The following is a 19,037-nucleotide window of genomic DNA, read 5'->3' as shown; positions in this document are numbered from 1 at the left end:
CGCCTACTAATTCATATATTTGGTAAATTTGTTTCTCTCATGGTCTGTGAGAGATATAGGGTAGTCCCATATACATCTTTCTGTATATAGTGCTTGTAACTTTACAAAGAAAGGGCCAAATTTCTTATCATTTTGATGATTCCAGAACCTTGCAGATGCTAGATGCTAGATGATCAACCTTTTCTGATCGATTCCACAACGTTTCTTTCACAATGCAATCGCATGACCATAACTGGTCTTTACCTTTAAGTTACGTAATTTGAATGTCTTCATGTATATTCATAAAGACAAATCATCTACCACTATACACATAGACTCCCCAATCCTCCCCCTCTCACATGGTACAACCGTAAACCTACTGTATATCTACACCACCATGCAAGCTGATACTAATAAGGTGCATCTGTACACTATGTTATTATCATACTGAAACACAATGTATCTGAAATTCTGGATATAAATTAAATGAATAATAAATATAATGAATGAATAAGGTTATTCTATCATTGTCAATCTTTGTAAGTCATTTTGCTGGATTTTAAGCTTCAGATTTATAGAAGTTTCTGAGATTTATATTTGTATTTTTGATGTTATGTTGTTATTATGTTATATACGTGTAATATGTATAACTTTGTACATTTTTTGTAACACACCTGTACCAGTGAACAACAAATTTCCATTTGTTATGGACAGTAAATCAATTCAATTCAATTCAATTTGGTTGAAGCCTATTTGATTGAGGATCTAATGCATGCTCTGGCTCCAGGCTTCATCTAAAATCTGTTGTGTTCTTTTTTCAGTGAGCTGAACGCTCCATTTGCCAAGTGGGACAGTGAGCAGGTAGCTGATTGGTTGAGAGGGATGGGTCTCGCTCAGTACGCTGCAGCTTGTAGAGTCTGGGTTAAGAATGGTGGAACGCTGCTTGGAGCTGCTCCTCTGGAGCTTGAAAAGGTGAGAAATCTGCTTTGAATTCTTCTTTAAATTCTTCTTGGAGGCCAAAATTGAAATTAATACAAATTTAAGGAAATGGTGCTGACAAAGACACAAATTATAGGCAATGATTACCGAACGACAGAAATGGGAAAATTGAAATTATTTCATCTTTTTAAAGATACATGCAGAAAAAGAGTCAAAACAATTGACATTAATTTCTCTAAAGACAGAAATGTAAAAATCCAAATTATCCCTATTTTTAGGAAACGGTGCAGGTAAAGATACAAATTATTGACACATTGGCTAAACTACCCTAGGTTTCTTGTACACTGTATATAATGTAATTGCTACTGTACCAATCACAAACACAATGATTTGTGTACAGCTTAAATAAGCTTAAGCTTAAAATAAGTTTAAATAACCTAAAGAAAAGTTAACCTGGCATTTTATAGGTAAACGGTTCGGAATAAGAAGGGAATAAAGGCTAACCTGATGCCCTGAGTATGGAACCTAAGTCTGGCTTCGGTTCGGTGCGGGCCCTATTCCATGGGTGCGTGTATAGTATTCTACACAAACAGGTCACCTTTATGTTCATTGAGAGTGCATCTAACTTGCATTATAGAGGAGTAATATATGAAGCTCACATATGAAGTATAGTTTAGCCACATGGACACTCTATAGTTCAAAACTAATTAATTCTTTAATTACACTTACAAATAAATGAAAAACTTAGTAGTGAAATCGTAGCCTGCATTGTCCATTACACTCGAGTCAATTCAAATTAGGTTTTATTAAATCTCGTCAAAAAGTCCAAATACTTAAATGCGATTTTACATTATACATACAATTGTATAAAAAAGCATTCAAAAACACAAAGATGGAAGGCATCAGATTAGATTTTTTAAACACTACATGTACATGTATCTATCTATATAGACCTTGGAAACCGTAGCATGCATTGTCCATTACATCTATCTATTCATATAGACCTTGTTGTGTCCCACTAGAATCATTTCTGGGCAAGAGCCACAATCTTGATCAACCCACCTGTGCTTCTTTGGCTATGTCCCAGTATGATAATATTATTGCCAGTTTTAGGATGAGTCACAGAGTGTAGTTGGTAAAAACAATATATTGAGGTATTTCACTATGCACGTTACTGTACTGATCAGGGGGGTGTTTCACAATAATAATAATAGCTAGTTCTTATATAGCGCTTTTCAGGACCGAAGGCCCTCTCAAAGCGCTTGAAGGATAAATATATTATTACCCCAGTCATCGGATTCAGGCTTACCTGCACACAATGTATGCACGTTCTCCACTCCCTGGGGAGCATTCTAGCCAGGCGTCATTTTTACAAGCGCACACTTGCTAATCTAAGCACATTAGCTTTTGCATCCTACCGGGTACCCATTAAGAACCTGGGTTGAGAGTGGCAAATGTAGATCAATGTAGGACTTGAACCCCGGACCTTGTGATCCATCACACCTCTACAAAGACTCTCATTTGAACTTATCTCTAAGTTGGACTAAACAATTATGGAAAGCCGTTAGCATCTATGAAAATATTTTGTGAAAAATTATTTAAAAGGCATAAAATATTTATTCAAATGATTTATATTTTCTATTATCATGAAAATTTCATGTTCTTGATGTGGAATTTTTAAAAAAAGTCTACAATGCTTGAATTTTCGATTTTGAATATAGTTTATTTTAAGGCTACAAATGGATCTCCATAATTTTTAAGTCCAATTTAGAGTCAAGTTCGACTTAGGATCTTTGTGAACCACCCCCCCCCCCCCAGATCTGTATCATTTAAAATGAAAGGATGAAGAAGAGTCTGTGCCTGCAGATTATTCTTATCCCCTAACCTTTGACATTCAGCCCTCAGTGTGAGGACCTAAAAATAGTTTCAATTTACAGTATGTATCTTCAGACTATTTTTTGATATCTAATTTAATACCTGCCACCTTCATTACTTAGGTCTGAGGTACCCATTGTATCAAAAGAATCAATATCTTGTTTTGTGTCAAATAAAGTTTAAATTATGGTCTGTGACTATTTTAACCACCAATCCTCATTATTCTACCCTCAATACTTCAGTCTGAGGTTGGTTTAAACTTAGAGTCTATGCCTTCAGACTATTTTTAACCTTTAACCTGTGACCTTTCACCCTCATTACTTCAGTTTTAGGAAACCATTGCATCTGAAGAAACAAGATTTTGCTTATCGTTATTTTAGATTCTGCCTGTAGATCATTTTTAACCTTTAACCTTGGACCTTCTACCTCCAGTACTTGGGTCTGAGGTTGGTTTAAACTTAGAGACTTTGCCTTCAGACTATTTATTAACCTTTAACCTTTGACCTTCCATCCTCATTACTTAAGTCTGAGGTTGGTTTAAACTTAGAGTCTGTGCCTTCAGACTATTTATTAACCTTTAACCTTTGACCTTCTACCTCCAGTACTTGGGTCTGAAGAATCCGTTACACCGGAAGAAGCTGCAGCTTGCCCTGCAGGCGATGGGATCAGAGTGTGAGGACAAGCAGGGCGACCTGGACTACCACTGGGTCACCAGGTGGCTGGATGATGTGGGACTACCTCAGTATAAAGATACCTTTCTGGAAGCTAAGGTCGATGGCAGAATGCTGCACTATATGACAGTGGTAAGAGCAGGGAAAAAATACACGGGGCCTCGGGGCAAAGTAGCCCCTGAAATGCCTAAAAGAGCCCCCAAAAGTCTTAATAGAGCCCCAAAATTGTGCATAGAGTTCTATGCAAAACAAATTAAAGAGTGTTATTTTCATGCAAGCAAGCTTGAAAAGTAATTTTTTCCTGGGTAAGAGAGGGGGATGATCGTCATGGCGTTGGTGATGTTGTTTATATTGGTCGTTGTGATGCTTGTGTCGGTGGATAAGTTGATATGGTGGTAGTGATAGCTTGATGATGAAGGTCAACCTCTGTTTAGATATGTATTTCTGGAAACTAAGGTTGATGACAGAATGCTGCACTATATGACAGTTGTAAGAGAGAGAGATTGTGATTGTTACTGTCATGGTGATGTTGATATTGTTTATATTGGTTGTTGTGTGCTTGTGGCAGTGGATAAGTTGATAATGGTAGTAGTGACGGCCTGATGATGAAGGTCAACCTCTGCTTAGGGATGTCTTTCTTGAAGCCAAGGTTGATGACAGAATGCTCAACTATATGACAGTGGTAAGAGAGAAATGGTGATAGTAATGGTGATGGTGATGTTGATGATGATTTTGATGGTGAGGCTGCTGATTGTTATGACTATGACGATCATCATCATTATGTTTGTTGTAGCGACAGCGAAAAATTGCTATAACAATTTCACAGTCTACGTCTATGCTTGTACTCGTCGAAAGTCTTTTCAGCAACTAAACCAGGATATTGTGGTGTGGTGTCTCTCATAGTGGTCACAATTGATTAGTGCAGAGTGCGTATATTTCAGGACAAATAACAACCGGTGAAACAAATTTGCTTTTGAATGTTTTCAGGACGATCTGTTGCTGTTGAAAGTAACGAGTGCCTTCCATCACGTGAGCATCATGCGTGGTATTCAGTGCCTACGTCTTCATAACTTCCATCCGAGCTGTCTTAGGAGAAGACCCACAGATGAGGTAAGAATGGTTTCTATGGCAACAACAACATAATGATGATAATGATGCTGATGTTGTTATGATGTTGCCACAACTACTACCACTAGGAATGATGATGATAATGAGAATGATGATAATGTTAATAATAATGATAATAATTACATTGATATTATAATAATACTGCTATTACTTCTACTACTGCTACTACTAATGTGATAGCAACTTCTTCTACCACTACTTCTCCCACTACTACTACTACTACTTCTACTACTACTGATGCTACTACTACTACTACTACTACTACTAGTACTACTACTACTACTACTACTTCTTCTACTACTACTGATGCTACTACTACTACTACTACTACTACTGCTGCTACTGCTAATGATATTAGATAATAATATTCTTTTTCTGAATAGCGCATCACATTATCAAATAATGTCCCTAAGTGCTTCCCAAGAGTTTTGAAAATGCTGACCTTTATTAACCTTTTTAATACCCAGCATATCATCATGTTTCCTGTGCTTATACTCTCCTCCCTCAGCCCATTCCCTCATATATATTTCAGTAAAAACTTTCAATTCTCTGTCTTAAAAGTGCAATCAGTATATCTATCAACTTTGTTCAATTCTCTTAAAAATATATGGAAAGTACATATTCGATGTGTAGGTCTGATCTCTTTTTGTTTGACCTGACTCTGGATCATAGGTCATGTGTAATGAAGGAAAACTTTGACCTTGGACTAACTTTCTTTATTAGAACTGATTTTGAATGTAAGCTTAAGACCAGCATGGGGTTTAAATCGTAGTAGCATACAGGTCATTTTGCAAGGCATTCATAAAAAATGAGGCTCTTGAATACCGGTACTGCATGTATTTGATTTTGGTATAACACTTGTTTCCCATAAAACTCTAAATGGAGTTATGTTGGGCATGGTAGTAAATGGATGAAGAATGGATATTACTGCTATGTTGGGCATGGTAGTCAATGGGTGATGAATGGAGATAGGACTGCTATGTTGGGCATGGTAGTCAATGGGTGATGAATGGAGATATGACTGCTATGTTGGGCATGGTACTCAATGGATGAAGAATGGAGATAGTACTTCTATGTTGGGCATGGTAGTCAATGGGTGTAGAATGGAGATATGACTGCTATGTTGGGCATGGTACTCAATGGGTGAAGAATGGACTGCTATGTTGGGCATGGTAGTCAATGGGTGTAGAATGAAGATAGGACTGCTATGTTGGGCATGGTAGTGAATGGGTGACGAATGGAGATTGGACTGTAAAAAAACAGAAACTTTCACATTCATGAAACTTTCACAGACTTCAAAGTGGCCATGACTTGATAATGTGTTGTGCCACGCATCATTAGTATTATACAAATGTCTTCTGTGGAACTTTGTGTCAGAAAATGGGCACCTTCATTTCACAAAGCTGACATGTGAGCTTCACATTATTTTGATTGATGAAGACCCAATATCATGAATTGTACCCCTTTGATGAGCAAGTGTGCAAATGCTTATGTTTTATGGAGAAAAAAAAAAGTTAATACAACAAGAAGTGATCATTGAATTCTGAATTGCTTTCCGAACATGTATGCATGTAACAATGGAAATGATAATACTTGTATATTTCAGAAGATCTCATATCATCTGGGGGTGTTTCATAAAGCTGTTCGTAAAGTTACGCATGACTTTAGGAATGACTTAAATATGAAAAGCCAAATGGGATGCTCAATCATTTTGAACTGCGTCAACTAAAGTTGAACTGTGCAGATGTAGATTAACATTCTTATTATAACAAAAAAAATTAATGCAAAGTATATTTTTTGCCATAATTTAATTGAGGTTATTGGAAATATAATCACACTTTGTTAAAACGTCAAGAAAAACTTTGGGCATCCTATCTGGCACTTCATATTCAAGTCGTTCGTAACTTTACGAACAGCTTTATGAAACGTCCCCCTGATAAGAGTCAGACGAGTATTGACTCATATACTTTTACACAGAGTCAATGGCCTTCTGGATCTAAAAAATGTCTTCAGTCCCATATATTGCATTTGATGTCATTAATGAATTCCAACCTCTATGTTTATGCTCTTACCCCTTCGCAGCCGTGGTATAAAAACCTTAAAAACATGCCTCCTTGGAGTAACGAGATGGTACAATGCATGATCTTTGTTCTATGGCCTTTACTGCCTTATACAGCCAAAGCAATACAAGTGACAACTGACATTCGTTGAACAACATTTGCGTATTCTCAGCTGTTCTCATCCAAATTGTGTGATGTTGAATAAAAGTTTGGTGTTAGAAACATTGCGCAAATGACTAGTGCTTCTTTGTGAAGTCGGCATGGTGCAGGTTTCTGTCGTTTTCCAGGTACTTATTGTTTCAATCTAATTTGGACATTTTAATATAAATGATGATATGGATTTAAGAATCGAAAAATGATTCAAAAATCTGAATTTCAGTAAACTTGGAAACAATCTTCCCTGACCGCATTCGCATAGAGTTTATAATGCATTTATGTGATTGTGAGGGCTGATCCAAGTTTGTTCTGGGACAGCTCACATGTGATCAGTTGTCACTTGTATTTCACTTTGGACAAAGAGGGCAGTATGCATAAAAGTGTCCACCACAGCTGTGCTTCATAACCCTACCTTTACGATATATATATATTATTAGCACCACATGCATAATTTGCTGTAGGGCGATTCCATGTAATGTGTCCCATATAAGCCACTTCAGGGATAGCACTTGTACGAATGAACCGCAAATATCCACCGATCTTTCATACATGGAGACATCCCACTTCCTGCATTTTCGAAAAAAATCACTTCCAAAGAAAGTAATGGAGGTGCTTCATGAATACCTTTTGATTGACCTCTTTAAAAGAATACTTCCACCTGTGTATCAGTATGTATTACTGGTGCACTGTGTATCAGTATGTATTACTGGTGCACTGTGTATCAGTATGTACCACTGGTGCATAAATTAATAATGATCATATGACTTTCATAAACAGTCATCCAGCAATCGTCTCGATGGGTTTTTAAAGTTATGTTCAAATGACCTTTATATGCCCATGTGCAGATAATATCTATGGAGTGGCTTATTACATACGACTCTTTTCCATTTATTTCATCCAAAATTGAAAAATCTCTTGACAAGACCAAGGAATTGATACAAGAAAGAACCTTTTTTCAATGATCTTTAATAAATAAAGATAAATACAATATATTATATATAAGCTACAGAATGTGAACAATAGCATCACCAAAAGCCTCGGTCACAAATGACATTATGAACTGCTACGAACGCCATACGAATGATTTTCAGACGATGGAAATTCGGGAAGACAATGGAAAAATGGAGATTCGTACAAAATATTCGTTCGTACAAACCTTTGTGATCGTAGCGAAACATCTTACAAATTGTGGTGAAAGAGCAGACTGTCACTGAGAGCTAAGATGGGCCAATCAAGTGGTTCAATCAAGCGGGCAATACAAAAGAACAAGCTAATACCAACTTGAAATAAAAGCAAAGCACAATTACATTACATGACATCAAGAAGCTATTCATGTATTTGACATTTAAAATCTTGAAGTGCTTTATCTGAAATGGTTCCTACAACACGGGCAGGGAGCGAGTTTGATAGATGGAAAGCATTTGGAATGAAACAATAAATAAATAAATAAACATCTGTCTACTGTACATGTTTAGCAGCAGGAAAGGAGAGTCTTATTCAAAGATTCTCAGTTTTGGATGAAATAAATGAAAAAAGGGTCCCTTTCTTGTACTGACACATTGCATGTAATCCTCTTTAAATGTACGCTTTGTCAAGCCGATGCTTAACCCAATATATAGATACCTGCTATGCATAGCTTGCACTGGTTGTGATACAGAGTCTTGGTAGAATGGATATATAAATACATATAGCTGGGACTGAAGCAAGATTTTCATGTGATTTCAAGGCAGTTATTGAACAGAACCTTTGACAAAAATTAACAATATCCATACTTCACAATCCCCAATGGTGAAGTGTGCAGATTTGAATCTCAATTTGAAGTAAATATCAACAACGAATCTCAAACGTGGGAATATACAATTCATGTTGATTATCAATTTTCAAAACAATTCAGTTAAGGGGGGGGGGGGGAGTTGGGGTAGGCTTTACCAATTACTTTCCTGGAATCTTTGTGTTAGATGTGACATAACAATACATTCCGGAAGAAATATTGATCTGAAAGGTTATAGAGGTCAGATTAGGAGTGACAAAGAGAACTAATTTTGATTTTTTTTTTTGGATAAGCTCACACCTGCTTGCTTTTATTAATACCAACTAACAAAAAAATCAAAAAGTTAAATGGAGATTGAATATTGTTGTAGTTTCAGTATTGTTATGTTATGGTGATGAATAGTGATAGTATGTATTTAATCACTGGTGTAATTATGCATGGTGTGCTAGGGCTCTGGTCTTTCATAAAAACCAGAATATATTTGATATTATCTTTGTTTTGAAAGCAAAGAGGAGTAGGTGTTTGGATATAATGGTATGCATGTCTATCATGAAAGGAATCCTTTAGTACACCATGTGGTCTAGAATAGTATCATACACACATATGCACATGTAGATATACAGTCAAACCTGTCTTAAAAGATAAAGACCAGTTATGGTCGTGCGATCGCATTGTGAAAGAAACGTTGTGGAATCGATCAGAAAACGTTGATCATCTAGCTTATAAGTATTTATGTGTACTGCAAGGTTCTGTGATCATCAAAATGATCAGATATTTGGCCCAGTCTTGATAAAGCTACAAGCACTGTACACAGAAAGATGTATATGGAACTACCCCCACACATGCTCGACACGTGCGTTATATCTTTCATAGATATAATAGATATAATAATTTACCAAATATATCAATTAGTAGGCGGTTTCTCGGCAAAATTTGTATGATCACGTATTAGTCAAAACAAATTCTTTCAGATGATTGGTAATAAGAGCTTCCATTTAATTTTTTGAGTGGGGGGCGTTTTCAAAAGTGGCCTTTACCTTTAATATCGGGCACCTGTATTGTCTCCCTCTGTGAAGCAACCTGTGCTGTAGGACACGTTTAGGAAGGCTACCTGTCCGCAGTGGCCAGCTTCCATTGGGTGGTCCATAATAGACAGGTTTGACTGTAGATGGATAGATGTTCATTGGTATAGTGAGCTCATACTTAACAGTGATGTGGATTGGTTTCAGAAAGAGATATGGACTGGGAGGGGGAGGAGAGGGAGGAGAGGGGAAAAATGAGAGAGAGAGAGAGAGAGAGAGAGAGAGAGAGAGAGAGAAAGAGGAGGAAGGGAGAGAGAGAGAGAGAGAGAGAGAGAGAAAGAGGGAGATAATGAGAGGAGGAGAGATTGAGAGGGAGTAAGGAGGGAGAGGGAGATTATAGGGGAGAGAATGAGAGAGAGAGAGAGAGAGAAGAATGGAAGAGAAAGGGAGAGAGTGAGATGAGAGAGAGGGGGAAAGGGGGATAGAGAGAGAGAGAGAGAGAGAGGGAGAGAGAATGGAAGAGAGAGGGAGAGAGAGGGAGAGGGAGAGAGGGAGAGAGTGAGAGAGAGAGAGAGGGGAGGAAGAGTGGGGGATAGAGACGACCAAATGGAAACTAACCATGTATCCCCCATTTTGACGTATAATAATGCAATCCTTCATTCAGTCTGTTATATTGCTCGTTGATGTGGCTGAGGTTGTTGGTAAATAGTGGTTTTGCACGGGACATACACTGTACTTATCATTTTAGCTGATCACACAGATATTTCTTTGTATACCACCTCATTGTACAAGTTGTTTGGGAATGCATTGAAAGTACCGGTAATGTACTGGTTTGTGTGATACCTTGAGAGTAAAGGGTTTATCATCGCGAAAGACTCTTATTAAATCCACCAAGGAAATGTTAATATCCTTGTCTATCACTTACAGAGTATTTAATCGTGGGAATATAACAAAGAAACAAGGATATTTAACATGTACGTACAACAGGGTATTGAAGTTACCTGTGAGTTGAGTTTCTTCGTCATTGCGATCGTCATTTTGGTAGCTTGGCGAAATAAATAACATGAAAAGAGGAGTCCAGAACACGAAAGGGACATTAGTTAGTGACCTTGATGATTTAAAAGTTCTTTTTTGACGTAAGTGAATGAGAGTTTAGGTATTATGAAGCATATTCCTGTAGTGTATAATAATGATAATCCTATTTCCCCTTGGAAGTTTCATCAACACTTCTTCAGACATGTTCCTCTTGAGGGCCCTGTAATTATTATTACCCCAGCATTGCCAGGTACACATTCTTTGGGTTAAGATAGTCAAATGTGGACAAAAACATCTTGTCCAGGGGATTAAGCCCTGAGCAAGGATCGAAGCCAAACTTCTTGTATAAGAGTGCTGCTGAAAGGAGGAGGAGGTTTAGTGGTATAGGTGCTCTTTCACTTGACTCTCAATCCAAGGGTGTAGGGTTCAAATCCCAGCTGGCACCAACGTTATTTGGCAAGACATTAATACATATTTGCCACACTTCTCTTGGGTGTAAATGGGGTAATAATGGGGGAAATCAAATTGAAGCTAATGAGGTTTCCCTGGGTAAACAATTTCATTATTATATCAATAAGAGCCTTCATCAATATACAACAGTGCCCTCAACGTGCTCCCCCATCTATTTACCGGCTTCTTGTTGTAATGATTAGAGACTCCGATGGAAAGCACCGTTTTGAATATTATTTATTATTATTTGGTTCTACCTCAATGTGAGAAAATTAATGATTTTCACCAGTTATGCATTTTTCTTCCTGATATGTCTTTTCATCCGTAACATTTCACCAAGCTACATACATACCGTACCTTAGAGTTTACGTCCTTCATGTGATATCAATGTTTATACAGTGGAAACTTGTTATAACAATGCCCTTGGGACCATGGAAATTAACTTGTTATGTCAGGGTACAAAAACAAAAGAATATTCAAAGCTGGGACAAGCAAAATCACCTTGTTTGACAGAAACCTCATACTACAATGTATGAGAGCTCTATATAATGAGGTTCCACTGCATATGTATATGTAGTTATGGATTCCTTTTAACTAGCTTGTGAAGTAGTAGTCAATCTTTGTTAAGATTTGTGAGCAGTGTCCTAGTAAATATCAATGTTTATCTTCTTTTCTTTTTGAGTTGCAGAATGCATGCTTGATTTACTTCTGATATATTATTTCTGCTTCCTTGTTTTAGTTGTATCGTTTTTATTTATGATTTGCTGTATTATGTCATGTAGGATTTGAATATTGTGGAAAGTAAATGGTAGTCGCCCAGCTGGCAGAAGGGCGTTAGCGCACGAGCGACTCGAAAACTACTTTTAGAATTATTCGCATTTAAAGATTTATTCGCATTTAAAGATTTGTTTAATATTTAAACTTTGGTTTATTGGTTTAAAACTTAAAAGACCAATAGAAATGATATACATGTAGTAGAACACAACAACAAATTATTTTCTCAGAAATAAGTCAGTTTTATCAAATTTTAGGCACTTTATCGCTTCATTATTTACCTGTAATTCGAGCTTACGCCCTTCTGCCAACCAGGTGACGATAATTATATTCCCCCCTATTTTCTTTGGAGATCAACTTCTAAAACACATGTGCCCCAAGTTCACATGTTTGTAAACTCTGTTTAATATTGACCAAAACAGAAGGGGATAGAAAACACACTGTATCTATATGACCTTGATTTGGTTGTCTACCCCTCCCCTCCCTCCCCCTCCCTCCCCCTCCCTCCCCCTCCCAAAGGGGCCGTGATGTCGGTTCTCATACCCAGTCTGTCTGTGAAGTGGGAATTAGGTATTGGGTTATGCACTGTTGGCAAGTTGACCATGAGATGGCGCTGTGCAATAAACAGTACGCTAGGGCAGAAAAATCAGTTCAGAATTGCTTTAAATTCTTTCTCGATTTTTCCAGTTAAATTCTATTTTTTCCAGAATTTCTTTGAAAATGTCATCAGAATAGGGAAGGTTTCCTTGTTTGTGATAAACCTAAACAAAATCATTATTATTTTCATCATCCAAAACTACATCAATTATTTTGTAATATGTCATAAACCTTTTTAAATTGCTTTGGGACAGTTTCTTTCACGATATGATAATATTTCATACTCGTATAGTGCATATCACAAATATATCCCTATGCTCTGTAATGGAGAGAAAGAAAGAAAAGAACAGAGATGAGTGAGAAACACTCAGCATTTTTCCCTAAATCTTTAGTTAATACTGGAAATAAGAAACATTTTGACATTCTTTTAAAAAATTGAGCAAATGTTTGGAACATACAGATAAATTTGAGCACTTGTCAAGTTGTCATACCTTTATATCGTGAAAGAAACTGTCCCAAAGCAATTAAAAAAAGTTTATGACATATTACAAAATAATTTATGTAGTTTTGGATGATCAAAATAACAATAATTTGATTGACTAGTAATAACAGCTTTTGGCAGATTCAGATTTACATTGTTTTCTTGAAAAATTATGCATTTTTAAGAACAAAGCAACACCTTTTGTAATGGTTTTGATTTTTACGATGTTAATTAAAACATATTACATGCATTCACCCATTTCATGTTAATATTCAATGCTACAATGACCTTTATTATCTTACAACCTATGTTACTAACTAATGTTTTGTGAAACTGACCCATTTTCTTGTGTTTGTATAGCCTTATGAAACAGGGACCCAGGTTGCACTATGGACAAATCACAGAGTGATGGAATGGTTGCGGTCGGTAGATCTGTCTGAATATGCACCTAACCTCAGGGGCAGTGGGGTACATGGAGGATTGATGGTAAGTGAGGTTTAAAGAAGAGAGAGAGAGACAAGAGAGAGAGAGAGAGAGAGAGAGAGAAATAGAGAGAGAAAGAGAGAAAGAGAAAAAAATAGAGAGAGAGAAATAGAGAGAGAGAAAAAAAAGAGAGAGAGAGAGAGAGAAAGAGAGAGAGAAAGAGAGAGAGAGAAAGAGAGAGAGAGAAAGAGAGAGAAAGAGAAAGAGAGAGAGAGAGAGAGAGAGAGAGATAAAGGTCAGGAGATCAGAGCAGCATTTTATGATACTGCAAATGGTGAACCGTGAACCGCTGTTTGGTCTTTATATATATATATTTATTGGTTTATTCATGGTATAATACAAAATGTGATTAGCAGCCAACGGTTGAATTTTTCACATTTTACAAGCAAATTTCAAAAATACATAAAACACAATACGGTATTTAAAATGGTGAAAAGATTGAACACCAGCTTATAATATACAAAATAATGTTCTCTAATTTGCTACTGGTTTTTCTTTGGTAAGGTATGATTCATCTACATGATTTCAGGAAAAAAGAGAGAATGTTTACATTATCAGATTCATGTTCTCTATAATGTCTGGATATTTTGATGGCAATAAACAATGCTAATTAGATGGGGTGGTTATTTGACAAGTTTCAAGTGGGCACAGTGGGTTATCGATGAAATTTTTCTTAGACTTACGGTACTGTAACGGATAGTAGAAAAAGATTGGCATTAAATAAAATGGAAATTGGACCAATTGGCTATTGGCCTACGAGATACTCATTAGACCAAATGATTATTGGACCATGTGGATAGTAGACGGGGTTGGGGTAGACCATATGGGAATCGACCAGTTGGGTAGTAGACGAACTGGTTGTGGACCAAACGGCAATAAACCGTACATGCTTGCCAATAACCTATTGCAACGTGTGTATTAAATGTAACATGCATTTCAATAGGAAGTCAGTGAACCTGTGCCTTGGTGAACAGGGATGATTAGAAGGAGCAAATAAAGATCTTACAAGCTGGATCCTGATTGGTTAAACAACTTAGGTCTACACAATAATATAATGTAAATTATATTTCTGCCAAACTATTGAAGGTTGTGACTATTAGTATACCACCCGTTTAAAGATTGGTATTCATTTGAAAATATACAGAAAAAGAGTACATTGTATACATCATTCTTTTAATACTAAATATATAGTTTTGGAAATAATATCTCTAGTGATATTCGTTTGTATGGTCAACAAGGGATCTAAAAGATCACTACGTTTTGTGCGCACTTCGTCAGTTTAATTTTCTCATTTTCACATTTTCACAGGTCCTCGAACCTCGATTCACGGCCGAGACTCTAGCCTCCATCTTGTGTATCCCTGGAAACAAGACGTTGCTACGGCGACATCTGAGCACTCACTTCATCTCTCTGATTGGTCCAGACATTCAGCAGCAGAAGAGAGAAGCAGAGAAGCAACCCTTATTTGTACCTCTCAACTTCCTGGCTAAGGTCAAGGTGAGGTCAGCTCTACTTTAAACTTAGAATACATACATACAAACATATTGATATTTATATAGCGCCTTTACATAAACATGCTCAAAGCGCTTTACATTAACCACTTGACTGCTATAAGGGAGTTTACAGATACAATCTGCGCGTGGGCAGATAAAGGTCATTTGTACCAAAATGGTAAAACCCACAGAGATGAATACTGGATATGCGCTCGTGAAAGTTATGTAACATTATTCATTTATGCACCATTCTATGATACGCAGGTGGAAGAATTCTTTTCAAGAGGTCAAACAAAAGGTATTCATAAAGCACATCTAGGACTTTGGCAGTTATTATTCTAAGATGCTCAAAGTGGAACTTCTCCATGTGTAAAAGATCTGTAGATATTTGGGGTCATTTGTACCATGTGCTATCTGTAAACTCCCTTATTGGCTTAAAACGCACGGCATACCCCCTGTGCTATAGTATTTTTGTACTTTTCAAAAAGTGTACACTGTACATTAAAAGGCCAGATTTATTTTTGAAAAAGCTCCGTACACGAAAAGGCCAGATTTTTTTGTTGAAAGGACGCCATCTACTGTTCAAGACCTGTATAACACCATTGCAGTGCTAATTACACAGTAGGGCTAGGCAGTATGCAGTGCTACGGTCTTGAAAGTGCAATGCCCTATGATAGTAATGGCGATGTTGATGATGATGATGGTGATGATGGTGATGATGACGATGATGATGACAGTGATGATAGTGATGATGATGTCATTTGTTATCTGTACCAGAAGATGTAAATGATGATGGTGATGAAAATATAATAACAATGAAAATTATGACAAGAATTAAAATCTCTTGTATCCTTCTCACATTGCACAGCCTAAAAAGAGAACGTTTGGCAAGAGCAGACGAGGGACTGAAATGGAAGACTATATTTGCCCAATGGACCTTGGTCACCCCTCCAATCTGAATGGTCTGTCTCATATGAATGGTAACAGACCTGCTCCACCTAGTTACAAGGTGGAAGTAAGAAGTGCTGGAAAGGTGCACAAGCAAATGGATGAGGTGAGCATTCAAATCATTTCTTTCACAGTTTTTATATCACGGTTATTTTGCAAAACATTAAAAGCATTGTTTAACAATGTTAAATCTGAGATGCACGGCCCTACGTGTTATCAGTGTCTGTGATATGGTGTAATATTAAAGCCCCAACAAAATTGCCCTTCAAAATGATCAAGAAGTGCCTTAAAAAAGTTAAAATCTTTGAATGACCGGTTTTACCATACTCGTTTTCCCCAATAGACTGTAGTGTTAGGAAAACTATTAGGATAACACAAAACAGGTGATCGGCTTGTAAAAGTCATGGGGTTCCTGACTGCCCTAAAGGTTTATAATTATCATTGCAGCATGAGCTTAATCCAGGATTTTGTTTCAGAACCTGAGACAAAGTTACCGGATCCCTTTAAAGTTTTTTTTCTTTTCCTGACTGCTATTAAAGAATGCATGGGGATGCTTGTTAGTAAGCAACCAGGGGACCAAGAGCTTTACATCTCTCCAAGGGACTTGGTAATCAGGATTAATGTTGTACCAATGAAAGGGCACTAGTGCAGCGTCTTGGTTCCAAACCCAGAACCTTCTGGTTATGAGACCACTGCTCTACCACATAATGAGTATTTGATTTAAGAAAACTTCATAAATTCATAACTTTCCAATTTGTATGACAATTGTGTCCTTATTCATCTTTCAATGCAGGATCAAGCAGACGGCCCGGAAATGAAGGAGGGAACTGCTCAAAAGTTTGGCGCCCTCTCCCAAGAAATTGATTCCTTGACGGTAAGCATTGGATTCTAGTCTTTGTCGAAAAAAATAATGCTTTAAAAAAAAACTTCTTTATCTTTTCCCTTTTTTTGATCTAAAAATGTATTTCTTTTTATGTAATTTGAAATTAGTCTGGACTGTTTTTTTTTTCTCCAAATTATTTCTAGAAGCCAAATCAATCATTATTTCTGTTGTGAGTAGCTTGCATATTATTTGTATATTGTAACTCATGCATTTCTTTATTTTATCTGTAAAAGTATTAAAGAGTTGCCATCTAGAAGCAAAGACAAAATTTGATGAACCTTGAAATTCGAATCTAAACCTAATATTGAAGAAATATCAAATCAATGACACAATTTATTTGTTTGTGTTGTGCTTTAGACCATGCTCTCAGACTCGGATATGGATAGGAGTACACATGTGTGATGTCATCATACCAACCTCTCACCCAGATGGGCCTAGGCTTTGATGTCATCATGCCAACCTCCCACCCAGATGGGCCTAGGCTGTGATGTCATCATGCCAACCTCCCCCCCAGATGGGCCTAGGCTGTGATGTCATCATGCCAACCTCCCACCCAGATGGGCCTAGGCTGTGATGTCATCATGCCAACCTCCCACCCAGATGGGCCTAGGCTGTGATGTCATCATGCCAACCTCCCACCCAGATGGGCCTAGGCTGTGATGTCATCACGTCTCATCCAGCTACAGTCAAACCTGTCTATAGCGACCGCCCAAAGAAAACACAAAAAGGGGCCTTTGTAGACAGGTTCCTTTAGTACATGATTCAATGAGAAACCATTTTCAAGGGAAACAACAAATGTGGCCTTTGTAGACAGGTGGTCACTAAAGCAGGTTTGACTGTATTACAAAGTATTGCCTTTGTTAGAAAGCTGAAACCAAGCCCTACTGTATGAATGCTACATTTTGATTGGCTGATTAGCTGATTGTATCAATGTCACTGTTGATGGCAATATGCTGTCAATGTTTTTTCACTAGCTCTTATAACATCAGTCCACATTCACATCAATTGCATTCTAAGAAAATTTGCTGATGATGTTTCTTTCAATGAATGACATCTAATTTTTTTATATTTCTTACTGATAAAATGTACTTTTTACTGCATGTGATATCTTTTAGGCACTTATTATAGTTTGCTCACACTGTCTGTAAACTGGTGAGGACATTTTAACAAAGAAGGAAAAGTAGAGCCACAATCAAAACCTGCTGATAAGAAGTATGGAGCTTTTTTTTTATCATATGATCTCTTCTTCCTGATTGGTGGATAATATGAATGCTGCTTCTGATTGCAAGTTATTGGCCAATCACATCACAACCACTAGGTCTTTGTGCGTTGCTCAACCATACAGGAGCTACCCAGCTCCCATAGGCAATGCATTCTGCATATTCTTTGAAATGCCGTTACTTGAAAGAATGCAAAGATTTATGACTTTTTATTCGATGAATTACAAGGACTAGGAAGTGTTATGGTGCTTGGTCTGACTAGTCTGTTCACACATCGCAGGCAGATTTATTTCGTTTGATTTCTTTGTAACATTTTTCATTTTTAATTTGCTTCTTACAATTGCTGATAGATTTGTGTATCAATTGAGGACAAAAAAGAGATATTGTTTTGAACTCTTTTATTTTGCAGAAATGATATTGATTTGAAAAATGTTTAATTCATTAGCTGAGAGGAATTTGATTTACTTTGACCATCTCTATCCTCCTACAATACAATATACATAAATTGTGTGAGCCCATCTTTATCACTTATCAGCAAGTGGTGTAAGCTCCATTTGTTTTTCTGTGTTCTATCTAATGAAAACTCATTGTAAGTAAAATAACAACACCCTCCTTTTCTAAAGAAATTTAAAGAACAATTCACAAATCTCTTTCACTTCTATTTTTGGAAACCTCCAATATATATATATATATATATATATAGACATGTATATTTATATATTACTAAAGGCGTATTTAGAGGGATATTTCAAGTACAAAAATGAGTCATTAAGTAGACATTGTGATTAGGAGGACAATTTGGTGTCCTCTTAACGTTTTTTACGTTTGATTTCTCATAGAAGGTCTATTTTTTAAATAAATCTCTCTCTAATACCAGAAGCGTCATTGGAGGGATATTTGGAGAGAAAAAAGGAGTCATTAGGAGGACAATAATTCTACAGACAAGTTTTGGGGTTGGGGTTAGGGTTAGGGTTAGGATTTTTATGATGTCCACTTAATATACTATGTCGGGTTATTTATATATATATATATTTATATATAAATATATTTCTATAAGGGGGGGGGGGGGGGA

The 19,037-nt window shown here is 36.9% G+C and overlaps 1 protein-coding gene across 6 annotated transcripts in view; it reads left to right on the top strand.

Annotated features, from left to right (window-relative positions):
* LOC574986 (liprin-beta-1) overlaps positions 1-18,719 on the top strand; it is a 95,354-nt gene extending 76,635 nt beyond the window's left edge. For all 6 annotated transcript variants that reach the window (XM_030989031.1, XM_030989032.1, XM_030989034.1 and 3 more), the window contains 8 exons: positions 801-951; positions 3,396-3,596; positions 4,452-4,574; positions 13,299-13,424; positions 14,730-14,918; positions 15,783-15,968; positions 16,656-16,736; positions 17,103-18,719. In XM_030989031.1, coding sequence (XP_030844891.1) covers positions 801-951; positions 3,396-3,596; positions 4,452-4,574; positions 13,299-13,424; positions 14,730-14,918; positions 15,783-15,968; positions 16,656-16,736; positions 17,103-17,147 — 1,102 coding nt within the window. In that variant the 3' untranslated portion in view covers positions 17,148-18,719. The remainder of the gene's footprint in view (positions 1-800; positions 952-3,395; positions 3,597-4,451; positions 4,575-13,298; positions 13,425-14,729; positions 14,919-15,782; positions 15,969-16,655; positions 16,737-17,102) is intronic.
* The last annotated feature ends 318 nt before the right edge of the window (positions 18,720-19,037 follow it).

The sequence above is a fragment of the Strongylocentrotus purpuratus genome, unplaced genomic scaffold (assembly GCF_000002235.5).
Source record: "Strongylocentrotus purpuratus isolate Spur 01 unplaced genomic scaffold, Spur_5.0 spur5_scaffold_18, whole genome shotgun sequence".
Taxonomy (NCBI): Eukaryota; Metazoa; Echinodermata; class Echinoidea; order Camarodonta; family Strongylocentrotidae; genus Strongylocentrotus; species Strongylocentrotus purpuratus.
Note: the sequence above shows the minus strand (reverse complement) of the source record. Positions and strands in the feature narration are given on the sequence as shown.